Source organism: Condylura cristata, unplaced genomic scaffold (assembly GCF_000260355.1).
Source record: "Condylura cristata isolate star-nosed mole 26May11 unplaced genomic scaffold, ConCri1.0 scaffold00004, whole genome shotgun sequence".
In the NCBI taxonomy this organism is placed as follows: domain Eukaryota; kingdom Metazoa; phylum Chordata; class Mammalia; order Eulipotyphla; family Talpidae; genus Condylura; species Condylura cristata.
The window spans coordinates 38,810,364-38,829,170 of NW_004567105.1; the positions used below are offsets into that span (position 1 = coordinate 38,810,364).

General features: G+C 36.9%; 1 protein-coding gene across 3 annotated transcripts in view; it reads left to right on the forward strand.

Annotated features, from left to right (window-relative positions):
- NELL2 (NEL-like 2 (chicken)) overlaps positions 1–18,807 on the forward strand; it is a 334,876-nt gene that overhangs the window by 152,431 nt on the left and 163,638 nt on the right. For all 3 annotated transcript variants that reach the window (XM_012720507.1, XM_004675947.2, XM_012720508.1), the window contains exon 13: positions 1,560–1,688. In XM_012720507.1, the coding sequence (XP_012575961.1) occupies positions 1,560–1,688 (129 nt within the window). The remainder of the gene's footprint in view (positions 1–1,559; positions 1,689–18,807) is intronic.

Below are 18,807 nucleotides of genomic sequence, written 5' to 3' on the forward strand. Positions count from 1 at the left end.
ATATTTTTTTCTGGGCTTTGTTTCATTCTATTTTGTTGATTAGTGTAGAAATCACTGATCCCTTTGATTTTTTTTCCTGTCCCTTTTTAATAAATTCATTACATTTGCAGATATCACCTTCCTTAAGAATTATTAAGTTGTAAGACAAGGTTTTGTTATACACTATAGCTATATAGCAAGGGGGGCTATTTTAATTTTGGGGTGATATTCAGAATAGTCATTATAGCCCCAGTTGGAATGGCCACCAACCATTATATTGTATCTGAGTATCCAACCTGGCTGTAATTCAGGCTGTTCAAGCCTTTCTCTGAATTCCAGGATTTTATAACTTGATTACACAGAAGATGAACCAGTTTAAAACGACATCTTTATGAGTTTCCCAAATATGAGTCTTTTCATGGCTATAGGAAGATGAGTTTATTTGAGGTGCATGGAATATACATTCTCAGTCCTCTTTTTTCTCCTACATGGTCTGAAATTGTAATTCGTCAGACAGTGTAAAATGAGGTGGCTAACTTATGCATTGGGTAGTTTGAAATTGTTTGAATGATGTATAATCATGTCATTTTCATTAAGTATAGATTCTGGTGTTCAGATGTTTTATTTCAATATCTCAGCTGATCTCTGAACAAGGGGTTCATACAGGAAAAAGATCCTGAGAAATTACACATGATTGGTGTCACTGTTTATAAAATGTTCAATTTTTCTTTGCTTTGCTGCAATCTGTGAAATCTTTGTCATTCATAAAAATGTTCTTTTTCTTTGGCATAGACATGCTTTGCCTTGCAGATTTTCAGAGAAAGTTAGATGAAAGTGATAACACATTGAAAATTTTTTAAAGAATGTCTGTTCCATTTCTTCAACACAAATGTGCACATTTCATCTGGTGTGGCCTGTCTTCCCCAGAGTCACTGATAATGTTCAAGTGCTCATTCTCAGTTTATTTTCCCACTGTTTTCTTTTCCGTTATAAATGTTCATTTTGGACTCCAAGAATCTTTGGTTCAGATATTTGGAAGACTGCAACGAGAATATTAGGGAGTAGATAACATAAAATCAAAAGCAAAGAAGACATGGGATTAACCTGAAGGAGGAATTGATTGAATTTAGCATAATGGAGAACTCTGGTGCACACATGTGATCTTATTAAATGTTGATGAAGATATCAATTAAAATCATTCAGAGAGGCCCTCCCTGGTGGCGCAGTGGGTTAAAGCACAGCACTAAGAAGCTAAAGCCACTTCAGCACAAGTTCAATCCCCAGTGGTGGAGGTGATCCACATGGCACAGCAGACCTCTCCTGACCCGTCCACTGCTCCCCTCAGCAGTATACTTCGTCAATCAACCTGTTTTACTCCCCACTCTGTCTCTGGTGAATCCTCTCACTGCTCCTGCACTTCTGGCTTGTACTCCAGTTCTGTATGCATAAATAAATAAATCTTTTTAAAAAATCATTCAGGGAAAAATAGATTCTAAGTTCAAGAAACCTACCATAAGCAAGTTGTATTTTCTTTGTCATGTCATTTCTTCATTCATCTTAATAAGATTTTTTTTTTGTAGGTTATGACTTTTGTTCTGAAAAGCATAACTGCATGGAAAATTCTGTCTGCAGAAATCTGAACGACAGGGCCGTTTGTAGCTGTCGAGATGGTTTTAGGGCTCTACGAGAAGACAATGCCTATTGTGAAGGTAATCCTTGTAATGATTTGTAGCTCAGCTCTATAATTTCCTAGGATTACTGCATGCAAAATTTATTAATTTCCCAGGTTGTCTAGTTGATGGCACCATTAAAAGCAGTGAATTTAATTTGAAGTATATTAATCAGCCCAAATAATTATCTTTCAAATTAAAGTTTTTTTAGCTATCTGCTATATGTCAGACTAATAAGTTAATATGGCTGGTTTCTTGAATTAGAACAATACTTCTTCTATAAAATTGCCTTCTTTCTTCATCATTAGATAGTCAGATCGTTACCATATTGACATGATTACTGTCCTTTGCTGTTCGAATTGTAGTTAGATTTTTACAGACAGTGTTGTGTAACATACATAATCAATTACCAGGAAGATTAAGTGTCCACCATTATTTTGCTTGCTGTTGTAAGTCATCTGAGTGGTTGCATTCAAAGCATTTGTTTAGGCTTTGTTCATATAATGGATCAAGTGGAATAAATAGTTTCTGAGTTGTTTTTAAATCTGAGCTAATAATCCAATGTAGTTTATTCTCACGTGGCAACAGCACAAATACAGTGAGTGGACTCTTGACATTCATAAATATTATGGCTCTGACTTTTAAAACCTTAAGATAGAATTCATTTCCCTAAGGCACAGAGCTGAATCATTTCCCTTCTTTGTATAGCTGGTCAGCCGGTCTTATAAGTGAGGAGACTGTATTTGGTGATATGTGGTCTATGGGTATTGGGAGGCTTCTACATTTATCATTTCCAAGTACAAAGGATGTGCACAAGATCTTGGAGGTGCAACACCTCAGATATTTACATGAAACCTCTCTTTAGCCATAAGAGGATTTATTGACCTTTGGGAAACAACCTTCTTCTCTTTCCCTAGGCTTTCTTTGTCATGAATATTATGCATAGTGAAATAAGTCATACAGAGAAAGACAAAGTCCACATGATTTCACTCTTATATGGTCTATAGAGAAAACAAACACATGATCTATATTAAACAAAACAAACTTTTAGAATGTAGGAACAATTGTTTATTAGCAGAAGAGAAGGTAGAAGGGAAGGTGGGTAAATTGGGTGGGTAAATACAGTCAACTGTCTAGTGAAAGTTATTATTGTACTTTCATTGGACTTTTTATTAATGCAATATATACACAAATTTATTTTTCATAGTACACACTTGAAACTTACCTAATGTTGTAATATAATGTTACCTAATAAAAATAGCAGTGTATACTTTTAAATTTACCTTTAGCCCCAAAGCGTTTCATGAAATGTTTGTGGCTTCATCCTAAAGAAACAGTTTTGCTTTTGCCAGAGGAAAGACATAGCTTTCCTTCTGCATTCATAATACTTATTTATTTAAACTTCCTCATCTTGAAAGGTTTTATACAAGAGGTGGATTTAAAGGAACATAGTAGAATAATGTATTTTTTACTATAATATTTGAGCTCTCTAAACTATAAGCCTCATTGTATTGTTAATAATATGAAGACACATAATATAATGTGATCATATGGTAATACCACTTTGTAAATGTTAACATAAGGTTCCTTTTATTGACTTGTTGCTTTTATTGTTGTTAAGTGTTTTCACTCATGTGATAATTATTTTGTAACCTCCAAGCACTTTCATAGGCATTAGTATAAATGAGGAGTAAGATTAAGATTCATGTGCACAGGAGCTTATATATAAACCAGAAGACAGAGTAAGTGGATAAATGCAGAAACAGAGAAGATAATTTCAGATAGCAGTTAATAGTAAGAAGGAAATGAAACAGGATGATTGTAGCAAGACTTATTGAGGATTAATCTAGATGGAATGGTCAGGAAGAAGTTCTGGGGGAGGTGATGCGTGAAGGCTAGTAGTTGATTTGACTTGATAAGGAAATAGCTTGGAAAGATCTGGAAAAGTTCATTCTAACCAGGAGGAATTACAAATGGAAAGATCCCAAATGGAAACTAGATTGGATGTTGTATTAACGGGAAGATGGATAATGTGATTAAGCAATGAATCAGAATATGTACAGTTGGGGCCTCCCTAGTGGGCTAACGATTGAGTCCCATGGCTGTGACCTGTGTTTGACCTCTGGCCAGTAAGCTGACCCACATGGCCCAGCAGACCTCTCTTGTCTCACCTGCTGCTCCCTTCAGCAGTGCATTTCAGTCAACCTGCCTCTTCTGCTCCCCACTCTGTCTCTATTAATCCTCATCCTTTTTTTTTTTTTAATCCTCGTCCTTTTATTAAAGAGAGAGAGAAATGCAATTAGAGAATAAAGCAGACAACAATAATGTAGGGAGGCCTGTAAGGTTTTTAGATTGTCTGCAGCAGGAGAGAGATGTCCTCCGACTGTGTCCAAAGAGGTAGCTTTGACTTTACTGTCTAAGAGGAACTTGGGTTTGGTGGGGGAAGCAGAAATGTAAACAGAAAGACCATTTGGAAATATATTTCTGTGATCTAGGGAATGATGTCAGTGGTCTGGATTAGAAAAGCTATGGGAAGACAAAGAGGAGGAAGAAAATTCCTGGCATGTTTTGAAAGTAGAGCCAACAAATAGTAATTAAAAATTGCTTGAAACTTACCAAAAATACAAATAGATTATTATGGAAGAGTTCAAGGCGGGGGGGTTAAAATCCAAGCAGCAGATGGGAGGATTGCCATTTATGGGAGGGGAAGAGGCCAGAGAGCTACATTAAATTATTTATCTATACATCTGATTGAAAATTCGTTTAATTATAAAGAGTAGATGACTCAGTTTTTGTGCAAGTTTATGTGTAGTATAAATTTGCAGCTGTTTTCTATTCAAAATGCATCATAGTGAGAATTATTGAATTTTTTTTCAAGCTGTTTGGATCATTTGAAGGTATAATCTTCAAAAGTTAAGAAAATCATGCAAAAACATGTTGGCTTATTATAGTCATCTTGAATGTTTTATACATAAGAACTTCTAACACATCTTTTGTATTCATGGTTATACTTTTCTGATTAAATATGATTTTCTTTTTCATTATAATATTGTTTTTGTTAATTTTAAGGATGTTTAAACTTCTGTTAACTAAACTTGGGAAGTTGCACATTATAGATCAACAATAATATAAACAATTAAACTTGTCATACATAAACTTAAATGTTATGTAAACATATATAAAAGCAATCATAAGGTAATATAAACTCATTACAGCATTTACTCTGTGGGGTTTATTAACTGTGGGCTACTGCTACTTTTTGCTATTGTTTTCTTGATAAAGGTTAAAACAGCACTGGTAAATATTGGAGTTCATTTATTCATTTGACAGATATTCATCTAAACAAAGTACCTATCTTGTTCAAGGCTGGGCTAGAATTGAAGCATAAATAAAATACACATGACTAGTATTCTCCCAGGCAAGAAAGATGATAAACAGCTCATTACCCCCAATAGCATTTTATTAGAACTATGGTGAGCATCCCGAAAGAGATGTAGCTTTGTAGATCTGACTTGTTCAGGTGGTAGGGTTAGGGGAAACTTGGCTTGAAGAAAGAGTTTCATTCTGGAAGCTTACTAAAAATCACTGAGTTATAGAAATAAAGGTAGGAAAGGGGCATTCTTGGGTGGAGGCATCAGCGTGTTTAAAAGTCTTCAGCTGGAAGCACTGAAGGAAGGCAGAGATCAAGAGGTACCCGAGGAGACTAATAATGACAAGTGCAGCCTTGAAAAGCACCCTAAGAACAAGAGGTAGATGCATCATGCTTGCATTTGTATTTTAAGTTAAACATCCAGGCTGCAGGGAGTAAGGCCAGTGAATGGGACACAGGATATCTTGCACTAAAAGTAGAAGTGGGGGAACTTGAGAGCATTTATGAGATAAATTCAGTCCAGTTGATTATCTGGTGACAGTATACTAGAAGGAAAGAGGTGTCAAGGTTATCACTTAAGTTTCTGACCTGTGCATCAGGCAGATGTACTGGTATAGTTTCCCTAGACAACAGATAGGGTGGAAATACCATTATGTACCTCACAGAAGTAAACCACATTATGAGGGTGAAGTCCTTCTAAGTTAAGTAGCCAATTGAAATATACTGGATATGGAGTTCAGAGATAAGATGTCTAAGTTGCCTATAAAATTTAGGGTATTTTGGCATATAAATGGTAGTTGAGGAAATGGAAGAGTTATATAAAGTACATTGAAACATTTTATACAAAGATTTTCATGAATACAGAAAACAGAAAGGGATGCCAATGAAACCAAGAAAAGAGAAGACTGAAGAAGAAAATCTTATGTTTATGAGAACTCAGGAAAGATTAAATCTGAACGGGTCCTTTCCACTGAATGTACCAGTGACATGGAGGACACCCGCAATGGTGACTGGAGTGTGAGGGTGGTGTTGAAAGCCAGTTTGGGGTAGGTTGAAAACTGCCTGAGAAAAAACAACCAGATCTACTGGAGGAGAGAGCTTCCAGATATTTTCAGGCACAAGAAAGAGAAAGAGGGTAGAAGCTTAGTGAGAAAGAACTGATGGAGGGTCTTTCCTGTCTACTGCTTCCACCTCCATCGCTCATCTAAGCCTTGGACATGATGACTAGTCTATGACTGGATGATTTGTCCAACTTTTAGATATAAAGGATCTAAATATCTGGAAGTGTATTTACTGACTTTATCTTTCTAGGTATTTACCATATATTTCTTTTACAGATTATAATTTCTCTCTATTCATTCAGTGTCCCTCATTTCCCATTGATTCTTGCTAAAGTTTATAATGCTCCCCTTTTCATTTGGTCTCTTGTCACTACATATAATCTGTAAAAATTGTGGCAGATTATGATGGACATTGTGTTTTCCAGAATGGCTCTTCCTTATTTCTTCATTTAAAAGCCTAATTTGTGGGAGCTTTTGCTGTTTTGACTATCTTCCTTCTTGACAGTCCATGATTTAATCTTATGTTAGGACTGTCTTGGCATTCTATTTTTGATTGTGTCTTCAGGAATCACTCATTTGTTAAATTTTTCTCTTCACTGCATAATACCCACCAGGGATTACTGTTATGTCAGCCCAATATTGCATTATGGTGAAGAAACATGTTCCTGATTCCCAAGCTCCTTAAAATTGCTGGCATTGTTGCTCTCCAAGCTTTTGGTGTCAAATTAAGAATAGGAAAACAGTTCTGCCTAAGTGAGTCGTTTATATATTTGCATACTATGCATAATTACTGAAATTGATAATTGATGCCTTGTTAATGAGTTCTGAAGTTAGCGAGAACTTCATTTCAAATTGCCATGAATATAGGAAATCATTTGCTATAACCTGAACCCTCTAAAGAATAACTTCTTTTTGATGGGCCAGATTATTTTTTATTCATTCAGTAGCTTTCTGAACAGAAGTTTTTACTTCATGTCACCTTTGGTTCAGTCATTCTGTCCCTATCTCTCCCCTTCCTAAAATTATTGTTCACCAAACCCTGTTTTTTCTCCCTGACAGTACACAGGGACTTGTTCCCCATATCAAGTTTGAATTCCATCTTCAAAGTTGCAAGGCTCTCTGTCTCCTGGCCCTCCTTAGCTATTCATCTATTTATCCTTGACAGTTTCCTGATTATTCCCTTTACTCATTATCGTATAACAGTAATATGACCAAATTGTATCCTTCATATGTTCAGTGCTAAGTCTGAGTATCTCCTAATGTGACCTTCTTTGGGACATTGTAGATAGAGCTTTTCAAGATGAACTCTTACTGGGATGGGGTAGAACCCTACTCCAGTGTGACTGCTGCCATCACAAAAAAATAGGGAAATGGTAACACACATATATCATGTAATTATGAAGGTAGAAATTGGGTGGTACACTTACAAATCAAGGAACAACAAAGATGACTGTCAAAGTACCAGGAGCAAGTCAAGGAACATGGAACAAATTGTTCCTCACAGTTGTCAGAAGGAGCCAATCCTCTAGCACTTTGATTCAGAATTTGTGAGCCGGGCCTCTCTGGTGGCATAGGGGTTAAGTCTTAGCATTGTCACTGCTGCAGTTTGAATTTGATCCCCAGCCAGGGAGCTGACCCACATGGCACTTCGGGCCATTTGTCTCTCCTGCTGCTCCCCTTAGCAGTGCATTTCAGTCAGTTTGCCAGCTCTGCTCCCCACTTTGTCTCTGCTGAATCCTCTCACCCTCCACTCTGGTCTATACCCCACTTTGTCTATGCAAAAAGAAATTTAAAAAAAATTTTAAAAATGTGTGTGCCAGTATATCTTGCTTAAACCACCAGCTTATGATGCTTTATTAAGGAGCCCTAGCAAACAATACAAATGCATAAGTACCTTTTACTTTTGTGAATAACTGTCCATAATTTACTCATTCTCTAGACTTTTTTCTATTTGACTGTTTTATTATGAATTAAATGCACATAGATTTAATTTTTTATATTTTATCTGAGTAAAAAATGAACACTTTGTTCCATACTAGTTTAGATACATTTATCTAGTTGAAATATACTTTATTATGTGCTAGATTATTTACTTGGGAATTCATATATGTGTCTGTATGCATTTCTGCCACCTCTAACATATGTCTTGTGATCCTATACTGCTTCTTTTCCTTGCATTCTATCAAGTTCTAAAATAGAGGCAATGTAAAAAACAGGACAGCTTTATTAGGAAACGTGGAAAAAGGAGGCATCTGAATGTTATTTTGATGAGACCCATTGGATCGCCGTGGAGGATTTGGGTGCGTTGCTGGTGGGGATGGTAATTTTGATCTGCAGAAGAGTAAAACTATACCCCTAAATCACAAACAGTGCTGTAAATCAGTGTTACCTCAGTCAATGTAATTTTAAAAAGTAATTTTGAGTAGTGAAAGAAGAGGAATTTACTCATTCAGAACACTCATTATTTGTGGGATTGCATGAATTGATAAGTGACTTGCATATTAAGTGATCACATGTGCCTGAAATAGTCCCATCTTCACCTTTGTTTTTACCAAACACTATGCAGTTACCTGAGATTTGAATCCTCTCTACACTCTGCAAAACTGTTCACTTAAATATCTGGCATTGAAAAGGTGCTTAATAAGTACAAACTGAAGGCTGAGTTAGGAATCATAATAAACATTTGAAACATTTGTTATGTGTTAAGTAGTACCCGTCTTCTAACCAATACTAAGCGATTATATTTAGACATCGAGTTCAACGTCTATTTCTTTCACTCTTCCTGTAAAAGGGAACACTGCTTCCTCCCATTCCATTTCTGTTTTCTTAATGAACTCCTTTGATTAAGGGCACCTCTTCTGGCTTCTTTCATGCTCTGTATTTCAGGAGTTGTAGCTCATGTATAAAGTAATATGAACGTAATTCTTAATAAAACAAGCAATTTCTCTAGTCTTCTGTTTTTCTCTTTTCCAGCTATTGTTTGTCAATAGGGCTGTAATAACACATACCCCACTACTAATTCACACATGATCTTTAGCAACATTTTAAATGCTTTCCATATACAGTATCTTATTTTATCCCCAATCTCATGATGCAGTCAAAATCTCATGTTTTGTAGTTGAGACAACTTTTGGAAATCAAATGATTTCCCCCAAACCATTTACCCAGACAACAAAGGGTAAACCCAGAGTTCAAATTTATGCCACCTACAAATCTACTCCTACTTTTAAATGTAGTATTGACACCCACTTTCAGTTTTATTTATCAAAATAGGAGTAGCATGCACATTTTCAATTAAAGACATTTTTCAAGAAGTTAGTTGATGAACTTAAATAAAATGTTTCGGAAATGGAAAAAAAAAAAGTACCTCTAGTTCTTTCAGAAAGCAGCTCATTGTCATTAGAGAAACTGTAGTAGCTATCTTCTACACAGGAAGGCAATAGAAAATAAGCTCCCCTTTCCTTTTTTTTTTTATCCCTCCCTCCCTCTACTTTTTGCTTCTTTCTTTCTTTCTTTCCTTCCACTTGACAACTTACTCATTATGTGATGAATTCCAGACATAGCTAGTACCTGTATGTCATTAACTACTAGACTGTAGAGCCAAACTGAGAGGATTCATAGGGAAAATGAGTGATGGCCTCACAGAGAGTTCTGTGAGCTACGAAGGGAAAAAGGTAGAATGCACTGGATGCTCTGAGTTCACACTTCCCCACTTGAGTTAATGGGAGGCCTGCTAACTGAACAGGAATACACAACCAGATGACATGGCCCTATGGGATTAATTAGGGAATTCTAGCAGACACTACAGCTTTCAAAACTATGGTTAATGATGTACTCTCTGTGGTGTGTTATGGTAGAGTTTCTCAAATAAAAAAGTCTAGGTTACTGTATTACTATAATAATAAGGGTTCTCTGGAAAAACAGAACTAATAGGACCTCTTTCTCTCTCACTCTCTAGCTCTCTTTATATTGTAAGGTTCTGATTTATAAGATGCTAGAGGCCAACATAGCCTAACATCTGCTGTCAACAGGCTGAGAACCAGGAGAGCTAATAGTGATGGGTCTAGTCCAAGAGCAGTCGAAGACCTATGCCATGGTTCACTTAGTCAGGAGGGCATGTTCCCTCTTACTTGGCATTTTTATTCTATTTATTCTTAAAAAAAAGAAAAGAAAAGAAAAAAGATTTCTTTACTTATGCATATGTGAACTGTGGTGTAGGCCAGAGGTGGGGGTGTGGGGGAGAAGAATCACCAGAGACAGAGTGGGGAACAGAACAGGCGGATCTACTGACATCTACTGCTGAGGGATGCTGGCATGCGAGACAGAAGAGGTCTACTTCACCTTGTGGGTTAGCTCCCTTGCCAGGAATCCAACTCAGTTGGTGATTGTACTGAAACTTAACTCCTAGGCCACCAGGAAGGCCCAGCATTTTCTATGTATGTGTAAATGTATCATGATCTGTTTACCTCTCAATTTATATGGATGGATATTTAGATGATTTTCAATTACTTTTACTATTTACAATGATTCCAGTGACGTCTTCCTAAGTATTTTTCTTTAAGATTTATTTACTTATGCATACAGAACCAGGGTACAGGCCAGAGTTGCAAGGGTAGTGAAAGGAACGGGCAGACTGACAAAGTACACTGCTGAGGGGAGCAGTGGGGTGAGACAGGAGAGGTCTGTTGGGCCACGTGGGTCAGCTCCCTGGCTGGGAATTGAACTTGTGTTGAAGGCCACTGCGGCTAGCTTGACAGTGCTGTGTTTTAACCTGTTTGCCACCAGGGAGGGCCCCTTATGTATATTTTTGTACAAATGTAGAAGCAAATATTAAGCTCATCCAAAACAACTTCACAGACACACTCAGAGTAAAGTTTGACAAGTTTTGGGTCTCCCCATGTCTGGTTAATTGGCACATAATTTTTTCACCACAATCATCAATTTAAAGAAGACAGAGAAGAGCAAGGATATTTCTTATGAATGGGCCTAATAGCATCATCTATCCATCAACCTTGGTGAAACAAACATATACACAACTATTAGCGTTAACATGACATATGGTAATATTAAAGTATCTTTAGGCATCAAAGACAGCTATGTAACATGTTTACAGTGCTGAATCTGGTTTGTTTTCTTTTCATGAGAATCATTCCTTCTCTAGTTGAGGAATGTTGGAGCAAATGTTCTGAAGATTTTTATCGAGTGACATAGCTAAGTTTGAATTTGCACTAGCAGTTCTGCTACCATTCATCATTTACTCTCTGCCATACTTCTACTTTCACTGACTCATAAACAATTTCCATTTATTTGTTAATTTGACACCACTAAGATAGTCAAGTTAGAGGAAAGGGCATTTTTCCCCTGAAATCAAGGTACCCTATGATATTGTGGGAAGATTTCTAAATTTTAAAATCAAGTTTCTTTGAATTTTCTCTTAAGCATAGTTTCTTGTGGAAAGGAAATTGAGAAATCAATCAGTACTACCCATGTCTATCCATATTTATGAATATTTTTGTCATGGTCAACTGACTTTTTTCCTCCAAAGTATGTATTTTTTTTCCCTAGGAAATATTCATAGATTATTTAACTGTAGCTCATGATCACTAAGTTCAGCCAACAACTCATAGTACATCTCTGTATTATGTAGGATGAAGAACATGAATGATACGGTTTAAGAACTTCTCTCTGTAGGGGAAATTTAGGCTTTTTTTTTTTTGGCATAGAATGACTGGGGTGTAGACCAGAGGTCCAGGGTGTGTGCCCTTGTGATTCTGCTCCCTGGACAGGGGTTGAACTCAAGTTGTTGGGGTAACTGTGCTGAGCCTTAACCTCTAGGACACCAGGGAGGCCCCCGTCTATCAACTCTTCTTGGGATTCTGATTTATTGTTGATGTAAATCATTAGCCTTCATGTAGAGACTCTTTGTTTAGCATTCATTCACCTATTGTATTTGTTGAGCAAATATTATGTGCCAGGCATTGGGTGAGTGCTAGTCACATAGGTGATATAGACATGAGTAAAATTGATGAAACTCTTACTTTCATGGAGTTGACTTTCTAATAGGGACCATTTAAAGTTTGTACCCATTTTCCAGATAGAGATGAAAATGAGAATTGGGATTCTCATTAGCTAAGGTAAGTAGTCTGCCTTTATACTCTTTCTGAAATTGTTTTGTAAGGTCTCAGTATTCAGTATCTTAGTTATTATGACTTCGTACTCAAGACATAATATGGGCCTTCACTTGGGAGCTGGTTACAATTGTAGAATCAGGTGCTTCCCTGATGGCACAAAGTGTTAAAGTAACAGCACTATGAAGCTCTCCACAGCCACTACAATATGAGTTCTGTTCCTGGCCAGGAAGGTGACCCACATGGCATGGCACACCTCTCCTGTTTCATCCACTGCTCGCTCCCCTCAGCAGTGGATTTCAGTTGGTCTAAATGTTTGTTCTGCCCCCCATTCTGTCTCTGGGGAATTCTCTCACCCCCACAACTCGTGGCCTGTACCCCAGTTCTTGTATGTATAAATAATCTTTTAAAAAAATAATTGTAGAATCTCACCCTTTATTCAGACCTGATAAATCATAATCTATATATTCATAGGATCTGCAGGTGATTCTTATGCATATGGAAATTTGAAGAGAACAGGCTTAAGGCATAGGGTTTTTATTTTTATCAATTTAATGTTTTGGTAGTTATTCAGTGTTTTTCAGCCTGTTCTCAACTGGAGAGGAATTTTATTTATTGTTCCCAGTCAACATACAATTTGGCTTCCTCAACCTGGTTTCAGAATCACCTGAGGAGTATATTAAAAATGTAGATTTTTTGACACAACCTTAATTCTGCTTAGTAGGTCAGAGTTGGGTCTTAAAAATCTGCATTTTTACAAGCTTCTTGATGATTTTCATGCCCTTAAGGGTCAGGATGGCATTCCTAGACTAATTTTATATTGATGTCCTTCTAAGAATGGATTTTTAAAAATTGTTATTATTTTTAAGCCTCATTAAAGTGTGCTTGTATTCATTCTTGAGCCTGTGGAGTCATATATTTTGTATATTAGAATGTTTTTAATTTAAATCAGGGTTTCTCAATCTTGGCATTATTGACATTTAGAATGGGTAATTCTTATTGTGAGGGACTGTGATTGTAGGGTGTTTACAGCATCCCTGACCTCTACTTACTGAATGCTATTAGCACACCCATGTATGATGTTCCCTACTCTCAATTGTATAAACAAAAATGTACCCAGCTATAGTCTGATTTTCCTGGAAGGCAGTTACTTCCAGTGGAGAAGCATTAGTTTAAACCTAGTAAAGAACAGGAACATAACTATTTCAGTGTTACACCAGCCCCCAGAATCTGTTATATTATTTATTACCTTGATGTAATTTGGTTATATAGCAAGGGAAAAGGGGTGTATATGCAAGTATGTAAAGGGCTGATTGACCCTTTGAACTAGTTGGGTTTTTTTTTTTTTTTCATAAATTTGATTTATTTATCTTTGCATAGAATTGGGATATAGGCCAGTGGTGGTATGGGGGGGGGGCGAGGTGAGAGGACCCACCAGAGACAGAGTGGGGAGCGGAACAAGCAGATTGACTGAAATCCACTGCTGAGTGTGCAGCGGGCGGGACAGGAGCAGTCTGCTGTGCTATGTGGGTCAGCTCCCTGGCTGGGGCTCAAGCTCAGGCCACAGTAGTGATAGCACTGATACTCAACTCCTAGACCCTCAGTGAGACCCTGAACTAGCTGGTTTTACCATTAAATAGCAAGAGAGATAGAATGCTATGGTGAGGAAGTAGACTTATATTTGGTAACTAAGGCTACTCTAGAGCCTGAGTCCCAAAGAAGAAAGCAAACTTAGAACATTCCCTCCCCCCCCCCCCAATTTTGAGTAGCTTCGAACAGGCTATGAAGAGAGAAGTGCCTCAAGAGTTTGTAGGTCTGGGAATGGGACCTTCTTTTAAAGGGGCCCAAGAACGATTATAGGGGTATGATGTACTTCCTTTGGCTGGGAGAACATGGAGAAAAATCCAAAGGATTCCCAAGGAGTGTATATGAGTTGATATATTACTGAATCCCTAGGCATCTTCTGGGTACATGCAGAAGCAATCTGGCAGATACTGAGGGGGCCTCAGCTTCATCAGCAGTCAAGGCAGTTGTATCCATAGCTGGCAAGACAACATTAGTGAATTCTGATAAGATTTTAGGTTTTGTTTGACCCATGGTTCTCACCAGATCACTTACTTTGATAGAAACATCTACTACCCACTAATGTTAAGCAGCTACTTATAATTGTCACCCTTTTACTAACCCATTGTGTTAGTGCTGAAAATTAAATCAGAACAGATACTGACTTTGTATGCACACCTGGTCCTTTCTGTACTTGGGTGACTACTTTGCATATTTACATGTGCAGCCACATGTAATTATTATTTAAAAATCTTTGTCAGAGGAAATTTTTTGCATTTAATAAACAAAGGGATATAAAATGTTTATATGCGTCAAATAAAAACCTGCCCATTTTGGCATATTAAAATTATGGAAATTATTATGGGAAGTACAGTGGGTAGGTAAATGTGGATTTAATTCTTATCTCTGCTATTTATTAGCTATGGGAGTTTACACAAATAACTTTAAATCTCTGAGCCTCTTTCTCCTCATTGATTGAATATATAGAATTTGTCTCATAAGGTTGTTAGGGGAGCCAAGGTAAAATTAGATTAAGGATATGTAAAAGTCTTCCAGAAAAATAAGTCTTCAGTAAAAGTTTATCATAAAACTTCCTTTTTTCACATACTTATCACTACTCGTGTGTCAGTCAGTTCATGCACAAGAATTTAGTTTTGGAACTAAGAAACTAAGATAGTTTCTTAGAAATGTCAGATAACAATACTCTCAGAATTCATTTGCTAAAATTTTCATATATTTTAAACCAATTCTAAAGACATCTTTGGTTATTTCAACAACAAGGTTATCATGATTATTTCCATCACCCTTCATACTATGCAGATTCCTTTCTAATATGAAGAATACTCTAGTCAGTTTTTACAGTATTTATAATTTGCCCTCATTTTGCAAATTATGTGACAAGACTTTAAGTGTAACCATGGAAATTCATGTTATTTTTCTGTAATAAGTAGCTGGTTAAAATAATTGATAATTTCATGTACTTATTTATTAATGGGAGAAGATGTCTGCTTAGAGTTTAAAATTAATTTTAATTCAATTGCAGGTGGTGTCTTATATGAGGCAGCTGTTCATTAATTTTAGGTACATAAAAATTATTTAAAAAATAAGCTACCTCTCTTTTAAAAGCAGCCATTTGAAGTAGCATGGGAGGTATATTAATAATTTTTGAAAGTTAATTGATGGAGAAACTTTTTTAAAACTTTAAGTTTAAGGTAAGGTATAATTTAGACATTAAATTATAAATGATACCTTTATTTTGCCTTCCAAGAAATCCAAATATGTTGTAACCATATTTGTGAATGTGCTGAAGTTAATTAACAAATGCTGCTTGAAGTAAGTGTTAGCATTCCTTTTATAGTTTTTTTTTTAATTAACCTTCAAAAAGAATAACTACAGTATAAAATAAGATGATCATATGTATCAAGGGCATCTGGAGAAAGGTTAGAGAAAGGAGGTGAGACAGGGAACCTGAAACCTCCCTTTTCCAACCCTGTTACACTGTGATGATGATTAGGGCATGTTGTGAGCCTGATCAATGGAGGGAAGCAGTGTAGCTGGAAATAACATAAGGACTGCACAATGCAAACAAATCTATCTTTGATTCAGTGGCCCTAATGTACAGGGCAGCATGAGAGACACCCAGATATCCCAAACCTGCATGCTCTGAATGGGTTCTGCCGTCTGCCACATTAAGGCAAAACATACTCTAGTGTATAAGATCTTCTGGGGGAGGAACTTTAATACAATTAGTGTTCAAAAGCGAGAAGAGAAGGGAAAAGATAGAGAAAATAGTTTTCACATGAAACACCTACATTTACCCAGCCCCTCCTGGGTAAATGTGCAGCCAAACAGGGTTGGCCCAAGCAGGGCCACTGAGGCCCCAAAGCCTGTCACAGTCTGAGGCACCTCCTGGTGGGACCCACAGGAAAGGGACGGAAGGGACAAGACAAGCCTGGAAGGAAAAGAATAAAATCGCAATCGAGATAATAGATGCCATTGCCAATCTCCCTGTGGATTTTTCACCTCATCTATTTCAAGATTCTCCTTCCAAGTCCCCCAAGTCCCTGGTATAAACTAGGCTGAGAAGGAAGCCAGCCTCCTCACGCATTTCTTTGCTTCATGCGCCTCCTCCAGGTCTTCTTACTGCTCTTCCTCCTCCTCCCTCATCCCAGTCCCTCTGCAGCTTCTCCTCCCTGCTCAGCTCCACCCTTTCTTTCCCTGTGGGACAGGGAACCTGAAACTTCCCTTTTCCCACCCTGTTACACTGTGATGATGATTAAGACATGTTGTGAAAACATGTGATGCTGTGATGATAAAATAAATGGCATAGCTAAGTCAACACATATTAGAACATACTTATTAATTTTTTTTAGGACATGATAGCTATGGGTTGTGGGAAGCTATCAGGCACAGTTAAATGAATATGAGAGAGGTGTGAGCAATTTAAGTCCCATGATGGAGAAATATTTGACTAGTTGGGTAAATGACTATTCCAGAGTAAATATAGGCTTAGGATACTTGAGAAATGGATGCTTAGGATACAAGGGATACTTAGGAAATAGGTGGGCAAAGCTAGAAATAGGTTAACAAACATCAAATGTTGGTAAAGAGGCAAGAACTTGATAGTTCTAAATTCCATCCCTTACTCATTGGTATGATGTGAAAGGAGATCCCTGGGGTCTTAATATTACATGAGAAGATTTTTATTTTTAATACTTAAAAAAACATATTTCCTTTGTCTCAATGTATTTTCAGGGTTATTCTTTCATGTCTTTATCTTCTCATAGCCTATTTACTAATTGTAATCTCCACACACTTGTAATTTCCCTAGTTTTCATCTTATAATTAATTTCTAGTTCCATACCATTAAAATTGGAAAATATGGCTGATATGATTCAATCTTCAGAAATGTATTGACTTGTTTGTGACCTACCAGATATGGGGATAGATCGAGGGTGTCAGAGGGAAGAGTATGCAGGGGGTGTGCAAAATTGGGAGGTCAAAGGTATGAACTTCTAGTGGTAAAATAAGTAAGTCATGAGAATGTAATGGGGACTATAGTTAATAACACTGCATGACACATTTGAAAGTTGGTTAGTGAATAAATCTTAAATGTTCTCATCACAGGAAAATTTATAACTATGTATGGTGACAGATGCTAACTAAACTTATTGTAGTGAGTCATTTTGTCATATATCTGAAATTAATATAGTTTTATGTGTCAGTGGTATCTCAATAAAAATGCTTTTATTCTATTTTAAATTTCCTGCAAGTAATGTTTCTTTAATTGAAGAATGTGCTCCTAAATTGATTTTTAACATTTTTTCATATCTTTAAACAGAAATGTGATAGTGAAGAAATGGGACTGAAATTGTAGAAGATATATGTTTGTTTATATGGAGTTGTATGAGGTCATACTTCCTATTAAACATTGATTAAACATTAAACATTGATTAAGATTGTGAAATTTAGTGATGCAATTTAGTCAGTGGGTTTTATGTATAAACAAGTAATTGGAAATTGGAGAGGTTCCATATCTTTCATGAAAGCCCTGATGCAATGTTTAGAATAATCTTGTAGCTCTAAATGGGCAACAATTTGAATCTTGTTAAGAATGAAACTCATTGTGTTCTTTGAGTAGATTCCTAGGAGTGGAATTGCTGGGTTTATGGTAGTTCCAATATTAGTAGTTTTGAGGAACTTCTACACAGCTTTCCATATGCTCCGTGAAATAAGCCAGAAGGAAAAAGAAAAATATCTGATGGTGTGACTTATAGGAGGAATATAGGGAAGCCAAATAAGGGATCAGGAAAAAGAAATAATAAATAAAATACCAATGTAACAGACAGCCATAAATCAAAGACATTCTGCAGGGGAGAGGAAGGAAGAAGGATCAAAACAGGGAGGGAAAAGCACAAGGGATTGTGGTGATTGGATTCAACCCAAACAGCTACTTGTAGCCACATACAGGACAGACAAAACGTAGAGATGTAAGACAGATGGTCCCATCACCGGGGGTTAGGAAAGACTGGGGGGGGGGGGGAATTGAGACTTATGTGAGCTTTGAAGAGTGGATTCATTTACATTGGTGGTGAAGAACAAGACATGTTGGGGCTTTGGGTTGACAGGAGACTGACACCCAGAAGTGGGAGTATGTTAAACTGCAGAGATAGAGACCGTGTTGTGGAGGAACAGTGGGTTATATGAAATGATATACTCTTGGTTACAAGCTACTAACTTAGAGTAAATATTTGGGAGTTTTCTCAACTTCGTATACATTTCTTGACTGTGAAATGGGGTAACTGTCTTCTCCTTAGGTTGCAAGGTTTTATTGTAAGAATGAACATATGTGTGTGAGCATGCACTGTCTAAATAAAAGTTATTAAAATGACAGGTGATAGATAGTACGTTTTGTGCACGATTGCCAACCCTAGCTGGGTGCTGTTCCTCCTCTGTCTGAGATTTTACTTTGCACCCCAGCCCAGTTTTGTATCATTTCTTAGAGACAGGGAACCTGAAACCTCCCTTTTCCAACC